The 16,053-nt window shown below is 32.2% G+C and overlaps 2 protein-coding genes across 2 annotated transcripts; both read left to right on the top strand.

Moving 5' to 3' along the window:
- Positions 1-5,931: 5,931 nt before the first annotated feature.
- Positions 5,932-13,115, top strand: LOC146724804 (uncharacterized; the record flags this gene model as incomplete). The annotated part of the gene is made up of 3 exons (XM_085489562.1): positions 5,932-6,897; positions 12,551-12,862; positions 12,915-13,115. Coding segments are annotated over 3 exons (1,479 nt in total), but the record flags the coding sequence as incomplete, so codon positions are not given.
- Positions 13,116-14,201: 1,086 nt separating this feature from the next.
- Positions 14,202-15,551, top strand: LOC114944742 (uncharacterized). Its single transcript, XM_029320780.2, has 3 exons — positions 14,202-14,413; positions 14,496-15,119; positions 15,298-15,551. The coding sequence occupies exon 2, from the start codon at positions 14,606-14,608 to the stop codon at positions 15,113-15,115; it is 510 nt and encodes a 169-aa protein (XP_029176613.2). The 5' UTR covers positions 14,202-14,413; positions 14,496-14,605; the 3' UTR covers positions 15,116-15,119; positions 15,298-15,551.
- Positions 15,552-16,053: the final 502 nt, after the last annotated feature.

The following is a 16,053-nucleotide window of genomic DNA, read 5'->3' as shown; positions in this document are numbered from 1 at the left end:
AAAAATTAACCATTTCAAACCCATGTAGAATTGTATTAAAAATTATCCATTGCAAACTTATGTAGAATCCTACATTGCAAACCCATGTACAATAGAATTGTATGAAAAATTATCGATTATAAACCCATGTACAATCGTAACAAAAGTAATGAAATAAAAATTGCGCCAAGTGAAAGTAGAAACTTGTACCAGTGGAAAATTAAAGTTGCAGACATATATAGAGTCGTATAATGAATCAGTAAAAATTTAAATTTGCAAATGTAGAATCGTACCATAAAAAAACTTATCTTTTAAAAAAAAAGATAAACAAGATGCCAAGTCCATGCGCCATGTGAAAAAAAAATAAAAAAATTTTAGTTAAAAAAACTGGGCGCGCTGCTAAGTTTCAAAATTACAATGCACCTTAAAGTAACATTAATTAATTTAAACACAAAACATATTTTAACTGTAATGAGTTTAAAAGTAACAATTTAATTTTAATATTGTTAGAATATTATTTAGCAGCGCTCCCAGTTTTTTTAACTAAAATTTTTTTATTTCTTTTTCACATAGCGCATGGACTTGGCATCTTGTTTATCTTTTTTTTTAAAAGATAAGTTTTTTTATGGTACGATTCTACATTTGCAAATTTAAATTTTTACTGATTCATTATTCATTATACGACTCTATATATGTCTGCAACTTTAATTTTCCACTGGTACAAGTTTCTATTTTCACTTGGCGCAATTTTTTTTTTATTTTATTACTTTTGTTACGATTGTACATGGGTTTATAATCGATAATTTTTCATACAATTCTATTGTACATGGGTTTGCAATGTAGGATTCTACATAAGTTTGCAATGGATAATTTTTAATACAATTCTACATGGGTTTGCAATGGTTAATTTTTCATAGGATTCTACATGAGTTTGCAATGGTTAATTTTTCATAGGATTCTACATAGGTTTGCAATGGGTACGATTCTACATGGGTTTGCAATGGTTAATTTTGCCTAGGATTCTACATGGGTTTGCAATGATTAATTTTTCATAGGATTCTACATGGGTTTGCAATAGGATAGGATTCTACATGGGTTTGCAATGGATAATTTTTGTTAATGGCGTGCCCTTAACTGGTCGCCTTTTTGTACCTTTTTTTAAAGGTGAGTTTTATTATATCATTCATTTTTGTATATTTTTATGACCGGAATAGAACAATTATTAAACATGTTTATCTAAACTTCTTTGCTTAAAATGATGCGTACAATCATATCCTAGAATCCTGATCATTCCTCCTAAAGCACTCTATTTATATAAATTTACCCATATGTGTGTGTGTGTGTGTGTGTGTGTGTGTATGTGTGTGTGTGTGTGTGTGTACTAATGTCGAGCATTTTTTATACATTTTCTATTAAATTTAGATAAAAGTTGCAGGATTTCGAAAAAGAAAAAGTTGACACAGACTTTTTCCTAAACGGCGATTTTCAAGGTTATTTAAAGGTCACTTATATTTTCAAAATAGAATTACCTTAATTTTTCTCATATAAATCGATTTAACTCGCAATATTTACTATAAAAAGTTGTAAAGGTATAATTTTTACATAATCTTACATAAACACTTCGAAATATTACAAATATTTTATTTTATGAAATATTTCAGTTTATGTAAAATTATGTTAACTATCTTTTAAATTATTCACTTTTAGCCATCTTACCCTTACAACCTTTTATAGTGAATATTGCAACAAATTGGTTTATATATATAATATATATATAACATCAGTTATTATTAATTGATGTTTACATTTATTTTTAGACTTACTAGAGCTCAAATGCTCCACATTTTTTGCAAAAACTGTTTATTCTACAGATTTCAAATATGCTTTTAAATGATGATTGAATATTTCCTTTTTTTAATTATTTTTATTATTATTTTTCAATCTCAATCAACTTTTATAACTTTATGCCAGCACGATACAAATACATGTGTCTTTATTTTTTTATTATTTTCATTATTATTTTTCAATCTCAATTAACTTCTATAACCTTATGCCAGCAGGATACAAATACATGTATGTCTTTATTATTGTATCAACTCTTGTCTTTTCCATTCCATGTAACCATGTCTTCATAGTTTGAATTATCCCTTCATCTTCTCAATCTTTCGCAGAGATTTAATTAATTAAATACACTTCACACGAAATAAAGTTTGCTGGAAGATATACAGCAAACGATAACTGTAAAAACATGATTACGTGGAAAGAACAAGAGTTGGTACAGTAAAGGCAAGTAAGTAAGTACATGTAATGTATCGTATTGGCATAACGCTATATCCGCGGAGCAGATAATGTGGCTGTAGAGGTAGTCTGCAGTGCAGCTAATGTGGACGTAGATGTTGATTGAGATAATTGTCTAATATAAAATAGAATTTAAAAATTTAGTTTAAAAAGCTGTTGCATATATAAATAAAGTTTATTTTTTCTAAATTTGGAATATGTTTAATTAATTAATTTTTTAAGTCTATGTTTAATAAATTTTTTAAGTCTGTATTCAATAATTTTATTCATTTGATAAATACATGTATGTCTTTATTTTGATATGTTTAATATAAAATTAGAAATTCATTATTAATTAGATATGTAAACTATAAATTCATATATAATATTTGAAAATATATGTGAATATTTAAATTTTTATCTTCTCCTTCCTCTCCTTCAATCTCTTTAATATCAATATGTGTATGTGTGTACACGCGCGCACATTTGTACGTATTTATTTAATTATTGGATAGTTGAGAGTACTTAATTGATAAAACATTATGACAATAATAATCCTTGTTTTTTTTTCTTATTATTTATTCAGATTTTTTTGTCTATCTTATAAGATAAACACTTTAGAGATTGAATATTTCAAGTAAACTAATTGTAAGTAAATTTCACATTAATGCAATCTAGATGTTTAATCATGAATGTACTAAATAAGTACACAAGACGAACAGTGAGTGAGTGAGTGAGAATGAGAGAGTGTGTGTGTATGTGCGTGTGTGTGTGAGAAAGAGAGAGAGAGAGAGAGAGAGAGAGAGAGAGAGAGAGAGAGAGTTAGCCAACATACATAACCCCGCACGCTGCCGATCATGAATGTACTAAATAAGTACACAAGACGAACAGTGAGTGAGTGAGTGAGAATGAGAGAGTGTGTGTGTGTGTGTGAGAAAGAGAGAGAGAGAGAGAGAGAGAGAGAGAGAGAGAGAGAGAGAGAGTTAGCCAACATAACCCCGCACGCTGCCGATATGGCGGAGCGCCACTATCGCCATCTGTTGTAAAACGTGCGAGATGGACAAAATTACCACTACATGCATCTTGCATGTATTGTGTACGTGTGATATATGTGTGCGCATGTGTTGTATACGTGTGAATACGTGTAGCACGATACTACTATGTATGCGTGGTCGATGATGATAATGATGATGATAATGATGATAATGATGATAATGATGACGGGGACGTTTCTTAATAGAAATTTTTCATATTTCGACTTTGCATTTATATATCTCTGCTTACAAATCACGTAGAGCAGAAATAAAGACACTTTTATTATATAATTCGAACTCAATCTATCGATTAAGTCTAGTATAAACTCGATTGCTTCAGCCATTATTGAGGATTCGAAATATTATAAAGACTCAAATGTCCGACTCGCGTTAAGATACACGGTGTCTCCGCTACGCCCTTAACTGGTCGCGAGACACTACCGTGTCTCTTGATGTTACACAAATGTAAGTGCGTCATTGGATACAATCGCACAAGAGGTACGGAATCGTCTCGGAGAGAAACATCCGAACCATTTGATATTCTCCACGTCTGAAGAAACTTTTTACGATTGGAAAAACAACAATATCGAAGATAATCAATGGGATGAAACAGAAAGTACGCAGATTATGGATATACTCCAGGAATATATATTTGACACTTTGCACCATCGAGTATGTATCTTCTTACCCGAAAATATCAAATGGATTTGTATAGATTATATTTTACAAAATAAATTTGGTCAAGATTTCATTGTATATACAATATTTCATAGCGTGGCTAGAAGACTTGGTCTACGTTGCGATGTAATGGTTCTTTTGACTAAAATCTCTATATTTTGGAAACCAAAATACGTCATGAATAATTTAGAAAATGCACGATGTTTTTACATAAACGAGAATTTCCCAAATTGTCTTCATGATTCTTTATCACATTACAAGTTTTGTAAAACACATCTTAGCGTCATCGCAATAAAAACTGAAGAGATGTTAAACATGATAAGAACTTCTGTTGAAATGTTTATAAGGGGACATAAAATAATCAATTTGGGATTAGTCAAAGTGAATTGTAATGTGTAAAAAACATACGCGCACTAACATAATCGCATATTAGTATATAACATGCACCATTGTAAATACTTTGTATTTGTATTTAAAGAGTACTCATGTTTAATTCTTTTTTGTCACCTTTTATTGTAATTCATTAATAAACATTAGATTAAAGAATATTATTTTTATATATGACTTCACTTTCTAACATAATTTGAATTTTTATATTTACTGCTCTTAACAGCCTGTTATTAAATTTATTATAAAAAAATTATACTAAGTAAAAATAAAAACTTTAAAATATTTTAATTTTATTTAATTAACTAAAAAGGTTATATAAAATAATTTTTTTATTTCCTACATCCTACAAAAAATAATATTAAAAATTTGCAATTAAAAAAATTAAAAATAAAAAAAATTAAAATTAAAAATTAAAATGAAATATATAGTGTGACGTGACATTTTCTTTGTCCGTCACAAGGGCCGAAGGCCCGGCCGGGAAGGCAGGAAATTCGGGAATCTTTGTTCTCTCGCCAATCCTTGAGAGAGAGAGAGAGAGAGAGCACCCGAAAAATAATTTTTGCGTTTTCTCCCGCGTAGGAGGATGCGCCCCGCGCATCCGTTCCGTGTATTACTTTTATTTATATTTTTTTTGTTGTTTAGAGATTTTTGCGTTTTTGGCGAGCGATTTTTCTTAGGGTTACGTGTCTCAACCGGAGAAGCAGAGAGAGAGAGAGAGAGAGAGAGAGAGAGAGAGAGAGAGAGAGAGAGGGAGAGGGAGAGCGAGCGAGAGAGAGAGAGAGAGAGAGAGAGAGAGAAGAGAGAGAGAGAGAGAGAGAGAGAGAGAGGACGAAGAGGACGATTACAAACCGAGCAGAGGCCACCACGTCCGTATCACGCCCGGTAAATATTTTTCACACACCGATTTTCTTGATTGCTCTTCACTTTAAGAACCTGGATACCGCCGTTAAATACTCCCTCTTCCACAGAGATTCCGGCAAGATACGGGGATGGCCACTCTCTCGCGAGGCGCGAGAGAGTCCCGGACACGAAAGACGCGGGAGATACACTGCCTCGAGCCTCAATCTATCCTGCTATAAAAATTCGTAATCGATCAATCAATCGTTCTGGTGAATTTTTGGAGGAACAGCAAAGAGGCGCGCTCGTAGGTTTCCCGACGAGAAGTATGAAAAGGAACAGCGGAACTCAAGGCGGGAGAACAGAGGAACGGCGAAAGAAATTATCATCGAGCGAATTCGCGGGACGCCCGGCGGCCCTAGCCAAGATAAGGAACGCCACGGGTGGAAAATGCCCAATTTATTATCGGTGTGATTCCGGCGGGCCTCCAGTGTTGTTAGACGGGCTAGGTTTTTTCGCGCATGCGCGTATTACCGTGACGTAACCATGACAACTACAGTAACGTATGATGTTTGCGCGCGCAACTACGGACCAAGACCCTGGACCACGGAGTTTTGGCGGAATCGCAGGAAGCAGATTAATTGAACGTACGTAAAAATAAATAAATTATTACAATTTATATAATATAAAAGTGCATTATGGATCCAAATGTTAGTAAAGGAGCTAGTAAAAAATCCGCGCATTTCAAAATTCATGGTTAGACGAAATAATTTTTAAAGGATGGTTGGCTCCCCATTCTGAACCAAATAAAGCATTTTGTAATATTTGTAAAAAAACTATTGCTTGTTGTAAGACAAATTTAGTAGCTCACTCACAATCGGTCAAACATATGACAAAAATAAGTGAACATAAAAATGATCAAAGTCCTCCCGATGTTGATAATACTTTAACATATATTAATAAAGTAAAACGCGCGGAAATTAAATTAGCATCCTTTTTCGCGGAACATAATATTGCTTTTGGAAATGTAGATCATTTAGTTCCTTTATTAAAAGATATTTGTATTGAGCCTGGAATTGTACGAGATCTTTCATTAGGCCGAATAAAGTGCACTCAAATTGTTAAAGAAATAATTGCAAAACGCGAAACAGAAAAATTGATAGAAATTTTAAAAACGTGTAAATTTTCCATTTTAATAGACAAAAGTACAGATGTGACAAATACAAAATTTATGTGCGTACTTGTAAAATACGTTTGTCCTATTAATAAAACAGTAAAAACACAATTGTTAGAATTATTATCATTAGATGCCACAAATTGTACCGCGAAAAATATGTTTAAAGCTTTTAAAACATTTTTAGAAAAAAACGAAATTCCGATACAGAATATCGTTGGAATGGCAAGCGATAACGCGTCAGTAATGATCGGATGTAATAATTCCTTTTATTCGCATTTAAAATTAGAAATATCGAATTTAATCATGTTAAATTGTATTTGCCATTCTTCCGCGATTATAGCAAGTAAAGCCTGTGAAAAATTGCCCTCGCTTTGTGAAACTTTGATTAGAGGATTTGCTACTTACATTTCGGACAGTGCAAAGAGATCTGCAATTCTAGAAGATTTTCAAAATTTTTTTAACGTTGAAAAAAAGAAGATCTTAAAATTATCCAATACCAGATGGTTATGTTTGCATAAATGTGTAGTTAGATTACTTGAAAATTGGGATGTATTACGTAGTTATTTTGCTTTAGCTGTTTTTGAAGATAAATTAAAATCTGCCGATAATATTTTAACATTATTAAACAATGATTGTATTAAAGCTTATTTGTTATTTTTAAAATACTGCTTAATTTTTTTTAATAGTTTTAACGCTCTGTTTCAGTCTCGTAAAATTTTAATTCATAGATTATTTAGTACTAGTAATCAATTAATTTCTCAATTAGCTCAAAATTTTGTAACTTCGGAGGCTTTGATGCACATCGCTACTTTAAATGTAGACGATGAGAAAAATATTAAAGATCTGACTGATGTATATGTGGGACCAGAGTGTGAGGATTTTTTAAAAAAACAGTCTTTAGAATGTGTGAAAGAAATTAAATTAAATTGTTTAGAATTTTATAAAATAGCAGTTAAAGAAATGATGAAGCGTTTACCTTATAAAGATTTCTTTTTTGAACAATTGAGTTTTTAGAAGCTAAAATTACTCTTTATAATGAAAGTAGAAATAAAATTAAAGATTTGTCTCATATTGCTTTAAAATTTGGAAATATTATTGATATTACACAATTAGCTTATGAGTGGAGAATATTGCCAACAATTTTTAATAATTCAGAAAAAGAAGAATTAGCTTCCTTAGAAATTGATGATATGTAGAGAAAAATATTAGATTATAAAAATTATAACGATGAAAAAATTTTTGTACAATTAAAATTATTAGTTGAAATAGTACTTTCTTTGCCGCATTCTAATGCTGAAGCAGAACGGATATTTTCTATAGTTACCGATGTTAAATGTAAAAAACGAAATAGATTAGCTAATGATACCATTTCTGCTATTTGTAAAATTCGATCAAGTTTCCAATCCGATAATATTAATTGCACAAATTTTACTATTGATTCAAGACATTTGGAATTACATAATGCACAAAATTTATATTCAAAAGTAGACGTGCAATAATTAATTTTATTTATATTTTTTTATATTTTAGATTTGCGATTATCTTTATTTTTTGTATGTGTACTAATAATTTTTATTTTTCAGTTGTGCAATAATTATTTTTATTTTTTATGTGCACTAATTATTTTCATTTTTTAGATGTGTAACGTGCAATGATTACTTTTATTTTGTATGTGCACTAATTATTTTTATTTTTCAGATGTGCATCGTGCAATAATTACTTTCATTTTTCATGTGCACTAATTATTTTTATTTTTCAGATGTGCATCGTGCAATAATTACTTTCATTTTTCATGTGCACTAATTATTTTTATTTTTCAGATGTGCATCGTGCTATAATTACTTTCATTTTTCATGTGCACTAATTATTTTTATTTTTCAGATGTACATCGTGCTATAATTACTTTCATTTTTCATGTGCACTAATTATTTTTATTTTTCAGATATGCACTTATAGTAAATATTATATTATTTAATTATTTGTAAAATTAAATATATAGATTGTTTTTGATATTTTTTGTTAATAACAAATTAAATAATTTATATATTTTATCATATATATATATATATATATATATAGAGAGAGAGAGAGAGAAGAGAGAGAGAGAGAGAGAGTATTAAAATATTACATATATAGTATTTTATCTTAGATCGTTAATAAAATGTTTATTATTATTTTTATTAAATATGTATTTTGTTATTATATAAATATATAATACGTACTTGTTAAGAATACTGGTAAGGTTTTTGGCAGTTTTCCTTACCCATGCAACAAATGTTGGTATTCTTTGATTTCTGCCAAATAAATTTCAATTTTAATTTAAATTGTGTTAAAACTTCTTAACCTTTTATTTTCCTTTACGTGTATATTATTATAATTTATGTATATTAAAATTAATCAATAATTCAAATTATAAATTGTATAAATAAAAGCTAAACTCGTAATTTACGTATGTTATAACATAGGTACACGTATATGTATATATTTTATAATTTCATTATTTGTTTATTGTATGTTTATATTTAACATTTTTAATTAAATTTATTACATTTATAATAAAAATTATACGATTCATTAATTATTTTAAAAAATTTTCAATAATTTAAGAAAAATTAAACAGAGGGGGAAATCAGGACCCCATTCCATGCGAGTGACTACTTCATTGATACTACATTCAATGCACATGCGCGAAAAAACCTAGCCCGTCTAACAACACTGCGGGCCTCTCGTTCGTTACTGTCTGGCGGAACGTGACAGAGTGCAGAGGTTCCCGATCTCGGATGCCGAAGCAGCGGCGCACACGCAGATACCGGTGAGACGAACGGACCCCTAATTGTAAAGTCGCTAATTTTCGAGTAGATTGTTCGGGAGAGACGCGGGTCGTGTCAGCGGTCGGTTTCCAATTATTCGCATTAGTCTTTTCGAGAGGTTACGAAAACCTTTAGAGGTATTACGCGTAGAACTTGGTCCCGGCGCCCGACCGACCGCGTGTTCTCTCCCGCGCGCATATTAAGAGAGGCTGTCTCTCCCGCGGATACGCCGACAGTCGCCGCGATTTCATTATACCGATGTTAGAAATAAAATCTCGTCCCGTAGTTATTGTGCCGTCTCTCGTCGGTTAGAGTTTATAAATTTTAGAATGTAATCATGTCTATAGTCGCGTATGAGATATATAGCGTATTCTTTCTCGCGCATACGATTATTCGAGGATCCTTTCTATCTTTTGTGAAATTGTGCGGAGGACGACCAACGTGATACATCTCAGGGGAACTCGCGCGGGATCTACTATAGTTTACGGGAGGTTTCGTATTGCCAAGATTACTAGAATTAATTACTTCGTACGGACCTTATTAAGTCTCGTGCGTTAATAATTATTCGCCACGTATGCGGGCAAGTTCACTTCCGGGTCCCGCGTGTCACCTGATATCTCCGCGTCGGGTCATCTCAAAGGCGCGGGATCATAACAACGCGCCGCATCTCGGCCGTACATGCGCCGTACAGTATCGTTCCGAATGTAAAATCCGACTTCGTTTTTTTGGTATTTCGGCGTCACATAAAACTCTCTGCCCGCCACGAACGACAAGTGCGCGGATCTCAATTCGTAACTTATCTAAAGAATATTATTTTTTTTGTACACCATATTACTCAAACTTTTATATTTTTTTGTTCTTCGTCCACCTTATTGTTAAAATATATTCCATGACTATTACATTTGAGTGATTCTAAATAGCCACTCTCGACCTCCGTTCTCTCTCCCGACCGAACTCCCCCCTCTACCCCCTGACGCTCTGAGCGAGTCGAGTATTGCCGTCGCGGACTTTTGGGATGTTTTAAGATTTACGAAAAGTCTTTTTCTAGTTATGAATTTTTAGAGTGGCGCGAATCTCGCGCCTGGCGCCCAAGCAAACGAAAATTTATTGTGTCTTCGCGAATCTCCCGCTTTCCGCGCCAAAGGTGTGCCGTCGGCCAATTACATCGGCCCTACTTTTCGGATAACTAGTTATCCGACCGAATAAAAAGAATTACGGTTACAATAGAAATTAAAAATTTTTAAAAATTAAAAAATTAAAAATTGTTTTTAAATAAAAAATTAAAAAACTTAGCACTGCGTAATTAAACAAACAATATGTTTAAATTAATGTATTCCTTCGCTTGAATGTCCTTCAATTAAAGTTTAGCAGTGCTAAGTTTGTTTAATTTCTTAAATATATATATTTTATAAATTAAACTTCGGCTCGTATACAATTAAAATATGTGATATAATAAAAGGCCAACTTAACGAGCTTATATGATATTAATTAAAAAATTTTTTTATTAATTTACGTCATAATATACAAAAGATAAGATAAACGTTTCGACTGTACGACAGTCTTTTTCAATATCATGCTAATATGTCAAAAAATTAATTTAGTCATATCGACCTTAATATAAATACAACATTTATGAGATTATCATATGACGAACGCAGTACAAAATTTATGTTTGTTGGCTTGAGTTAGAGCGTCAGATTTATGTATGTCATGCTGTTATATTATGTAACGACATTTTTTGTCACGAACTTAACACTTTTTTTAAAAAATTATTTCTTTTTACATAACATAATCACAATGTGTACTTTTTAAAAAACAAATCGATATCTGTCTAATGTTGTTTAAGTAACATTGTGATTATGTTATGTAAAAAGAAATAATTTTTTAAAAAAAGTGTCTAAGACAGATATCGATTTGTTTTTTAAAAAGTACACATTGTGATTATGTTATGTAAAAAGAAATAATTTTTTAAAAAAAGTGTCTAATTGTAAGACAGATATCGATTTGTTTTTTAAAAAGTACACATTGTGATTATGTTATGTAAAAAGAAATAATTTTTTAAAAAAGTGTTAAGTTCGTGACAAAAAATGTCGTTACATAATATAACAGCATGACATACATAAATCTGACGCTCTAACTCAAGCCAACAAACATGAATTTTGTACTGCGTTCGTCATATGATAATCTCATAAATGTTGTATTTATAATAAGGTTGATATGACTAATTTAATTTTTTGACATATTAGCATGATATTGAAAAAGACTGTCGTACAGTCGAAACGTTTATCTTATCTTTTGTATATTATGACGTAAATTAATAAAAAAATTTTTTAATTAATATCATATAAGCTCGTTAAGTTGGCCTTTTATTATATCACATATTTTAATTTCTTAATTTTAAAAAAATTTTTAATTTTTTTTAATTTTTAATTTCTATATATTTTTTTCATGTTTAATTTTTATTTTTTTTTTATTTATAATTTTTTTAATTATTGGAAATTTTTAATATTTTTTGTAGAATGTAGGAAATTAAAAAATTATTTTATATAACCTTTTTGGTTAATTAAATAAAATTAAAATATTTTAAAGTTTTTATTTTTAGCATAATTTTTTTATATTATTAATTTTTGTAGGATAGATTTTTACAGGGACATTACGCGGACTTAGCACCTTTTTTACCTTTTTTTAAAAAGATAATTTTTTTAGGTACAAACATACCTCTGACCAAACTTTTTCTTCCAGAATTTGTTGTCGTCAGCTATATCTCGAAATTTCGTGCACGTGGAACGTATATTTACAGTGCCTTTCAAACTAATATTCACATTTTCCATAATTGTGAAAATCATCTCGGGAGGCAAATCCAGTATCGCCATTATTTAATGTGAATAATATTATATATATATATATTAAAACTACGAGTTGTTTTAATATTATGTTTTATATATATATATATTGTGACGTGACATTTTTTACTGTCCGTCACAAGGGCCGAAGGCCCGGCCGGGAAGGCGGGAAATTCGGGAACCTTTGCTCTCTCGCCAATCTTTGAGAGAGAGAGAGAGCACCCGAAAAATCATTTTTGCGTTTTCTACCGCGTCGGAGGATGCGCTTCGCGCATCCGTTTCGCGAATTACTTTATTTATGATTTTTGTTTAAGCGATTTTTGCGTTTTCGGCGAGCAATTTTGCATAGGGTATGTGTCTCAACCGGAGAAACAGAAAGAAAGAAAGAGTGAGGACGATTTAGGACTGAGCAGAGGCCACCAAGTCCGGATCACGCCCGGTAAATATTATTCTCACATAGATTTTCTGGATTGCTCCTCCCGTTAAGAACCTGGGTACCGCCGTAAAATGTTCCTTCTTTCGCAGAGATTCCGGCCAGAGACGGGGATGGCCACTCTCTCGCGAGAGGTGAAGAGAGCCCCGGAAACAAAAGGCGCGGGAGATACCCTGCCTCGAGCCCCCGCAGATCCGGATACACAAAATTTCACCATTGATCAAACAATCGATCTGGCGGATTTTTGGGAGGAATCGCAAAGAGGCGCGCTAGTAGGAGTCTTCCCGACGACCAATATAGAGGAACAGCGGAACTCAATGCAGAAGAAAAGAGGAACGGCGAGAGAAAATTTGCATCAAGCAAATTCGCAGGGTCCCGCGGGGCACCCGGCGGCCCTGCCAGGGGTGCGTTCAGATTCCCCACCTAAGTACTTTAAGTCACTCAAACGCCGTTCAGATGCCTCCTGCTTCTGGTCAGGTGACCTCTGAGTATATCGTTCAGATTCCACCCGAACACACCCGAGTGAGGGGAAAAAGCACTCTGTTCCTGACACAGGAGGTTTGTTCGCGTCGCATGCCCCAACTTGCTCCTTTTTACTTCAATGCGCTCGTATTGGTCCAATTCGAGGAGCGCACCAATACAAGCGCATTGGAGTAAGAAGGAGTAAGTTGGAGCATGCGACGCGAACAAACCTAGGGTGTCGGTGGGTGGATTTTACGCGCCAAGAAAACACAACGATGAATTTTAAACTCGTGGTCACGGAGACTGATTCTCCAGTATTTTCCGATAACAAGTTGGTCGTATGGGACGTTGATGGTAAGTTATTTGTTATTCACGCTCTAAATATTCAGCTGGCCTATTCTGTGACTTTTATCGACAGTTTCATTATCGTTATAACGTTACGCAGATAGTAAAAAAGCTGCACAATGATGTTATCACGATGGCGAAACTGTATTTAAGAATTATAATACAGAATAGGCTTGCAGTTATAGTTTTTTCTTTTTCATCAATCAAAGTGATTTATTTTTCTAAATAATTTTCCAAATATTATGTGCTATGAGCTGAGCAAGGTTAGGTTAGGTTTTAATACTAATATCACAGTATAAACAGATACTAATATTATGAACAATCCTACATATAATGATAACAGACGTTTCGATCTATATCAAATCATTTTCAATGTGATGTAATACATATGAAAATAATACAAATATAAATGGTCAATTGGTTAAAAATTAAATTCATTTGCAGATATTACTTGTCGAGGTAGAATATTTAAACAAACTATCTACCTCTGCTTCAACAATTTCCAATCTGAACAAAACTAATATTAAAAATTGAAACCTAAAAAGTATGTACACAGATTGGAAATTGCTAAAGCGGAGGTGGACAGTTTGTTTAAATAGTCTGCTTCTATAAGTAATGTTTGCAAACGAATTTAATTTTTAACCGATTGACCCTTTATGTATATATTTATTGTTATTTATAGCTAGCATTATCTTTATAGATATCACAATACACTGAAGATGACCTGTAGGTCGAAACGTCTGTTATCATTATATGTAGGATTGTTTATAATAGCATTAAAAACCTCGGCTCCTAGTCTATATTTGGTATTATTTTTATATATTTGAGCCTCAATCATTGTTTATTATTTATTTTTCTTTTATTTCAACAGGTAATTGTCCGATGTACCTTGATATAACACCTGAAAATCTAGCATCTTTCAATCTATGTGTTGAAAAGAATTCTTCAGGCAAGTTCTTTGTTTTACTAATCTCTGTTTTAATTTTGTAATATTGTATATGAGACTACTTTAGTTGATGAATCTTAAAATAATATTTATTGATGAATAGATGAGACTCTAGTGTCAGAAACAGAACTGTTGTCTGGTGAAGAATCAAATTCTGAAAATAAAAATTTACTAACACTTATTGACATCTCTGGCAAGAAAAGTACGCATGTTTTTTTTTAAATTATATTTTCGTCTCTTTGTATACTGCTATATTCATTACCAATTCTTATTTCTTACCACAGATGCAGCATCGTGGAAGGATGATTATGCTGTTAAAACTCTTATTGATGAATGAAGAGGACATGAGAGCTATTTCAAAAGCACTACCATTACTAACAAGAAAGTCTGGGAAATGATAGCCAGCAAGTTGAAGAAAGAGAACCCACTCTGGGACTATACTGGTCAGCAATGTGAAGACAAATTTAAGGACCTCAGGAAACACTATGTGAAAGCTAAGGACAAGAATGAGAAGGGTAGTGGCCTTCCAGTTGCTACATGCAAGTTTTATAAAGAGATGGATGATGCTCTTGGTGACAAGCCAGCTGTGAAACCTGTGTCCATAGCTTCAACACTAAAAAAGCGTAAATCTACTATTGTAGAAACTCAAGATTCAAGTGCAGCTTCTATATGCTTAAACAGCAGCAGTGAAGCCGATAGTGAGCATGGTTCTACTCCTAAATCCAAAATGAAAAAAAAAAGTGTCACTGAGAAAAACATCGAAAGACTATTAACCATAAGAACAGAGGAGTCTAACAGAAAAGAAGAGGCCCGACAGAAGAGGCACACTGAACGTATGGAACGACAGGATCGTGCCATTGAAGTTTATCAAAGTGTAATGAGCCAACTCTTGAAGAAGTTATAGAGTTGTAAGTAGTGTGTAGTTTTTTCTTTCTATTTTGACATTATACACTGATTTCTTTAATTTTTTTTTTGTTTTTTTTATTGTAGAGTTTTATATTATTGGAGCACTTGATGTTGTATTGCAATTCTTATGCTAGTCAGAGAATTATCTCAGTGTATTAATACAAGTGTATTAATTTGAAGAAGCGGAGGAAGTCCCGAAATTTAGTCGGTAATACGCCATATCTTATTCGTCCTGTTCTACTAGCAACTCATTGGTGCTCTAAATATAGTTGTCTTTATCGTAAGTTTATCGTTATCAGCTCAGTTCTCGGTGCTCGCTTAGAAACGACTTTCGTTATACATATTCCTATTTTGGATAAAGGTAAACGATACTTTTCAACGGAAACGCTCTTAATTGCTTTTTTCTAATTAATAATTTATCTTACTTCTGCGTAATGAGCATGGATATTAAAATATTCTTTTTAATTTATTTTCACGGTTTAATATAATAAATATCACATACGTATCTCCCGATAATTATTTACCACTTTTAATTAACGTAGGTAGAAATTATAATTTATTAACCGTTTGATTGTATATAAATAATTTATCTGATAGAAAAGTTATTCATTAATTTTTTTAAAGTAAATACTAGCAAAACATACACCTATTCTGAGACCCCTCGCATTAAATATAACTAGGGATGAGTGACGTCTGGGTCGACTGACTTGTAAGTTATATTGTTATTAATGCGTGTTGTCTCTCGCAAAGCGTCGTTTATTTATAATATTTGTTCTTTAGCTGATAAAACGAGCGACGCCGACGTTTATTTCGCTCAAATGACAATCATTAAGTGATTAAAAAATTGTACTTAACGATAACAGTCCCGTCGTGTTTTACTTGAAAATTGCAAAATTAATCGATAAATTGTGGACAGTATTCTGCGTGTCGTATCAC

The sequence above is a fragment of the Nylanderia fulva genome, unplaced genomic scaffold (genome assembly GCF_048542155.1).
Source record: "Nylanderia fulva isolate GAGA-0341 unplaced genomic scaffold, ASM4854215v1 Scaffold116, whole genome shotgun sequence".
In the NCBI taxonomy this organism is placed as follows: domain Eukaryota; kingdom Metazoa; phylum Arthropoda; class Insecta; order Hymenoptera; family Formicidae; genus Nylanderia; species Nylanderia fulva.
Note: the sequence above shows the minus strand (reverse complement) of the source record. Positions and strands in the feature narration are given on the sequence as shown.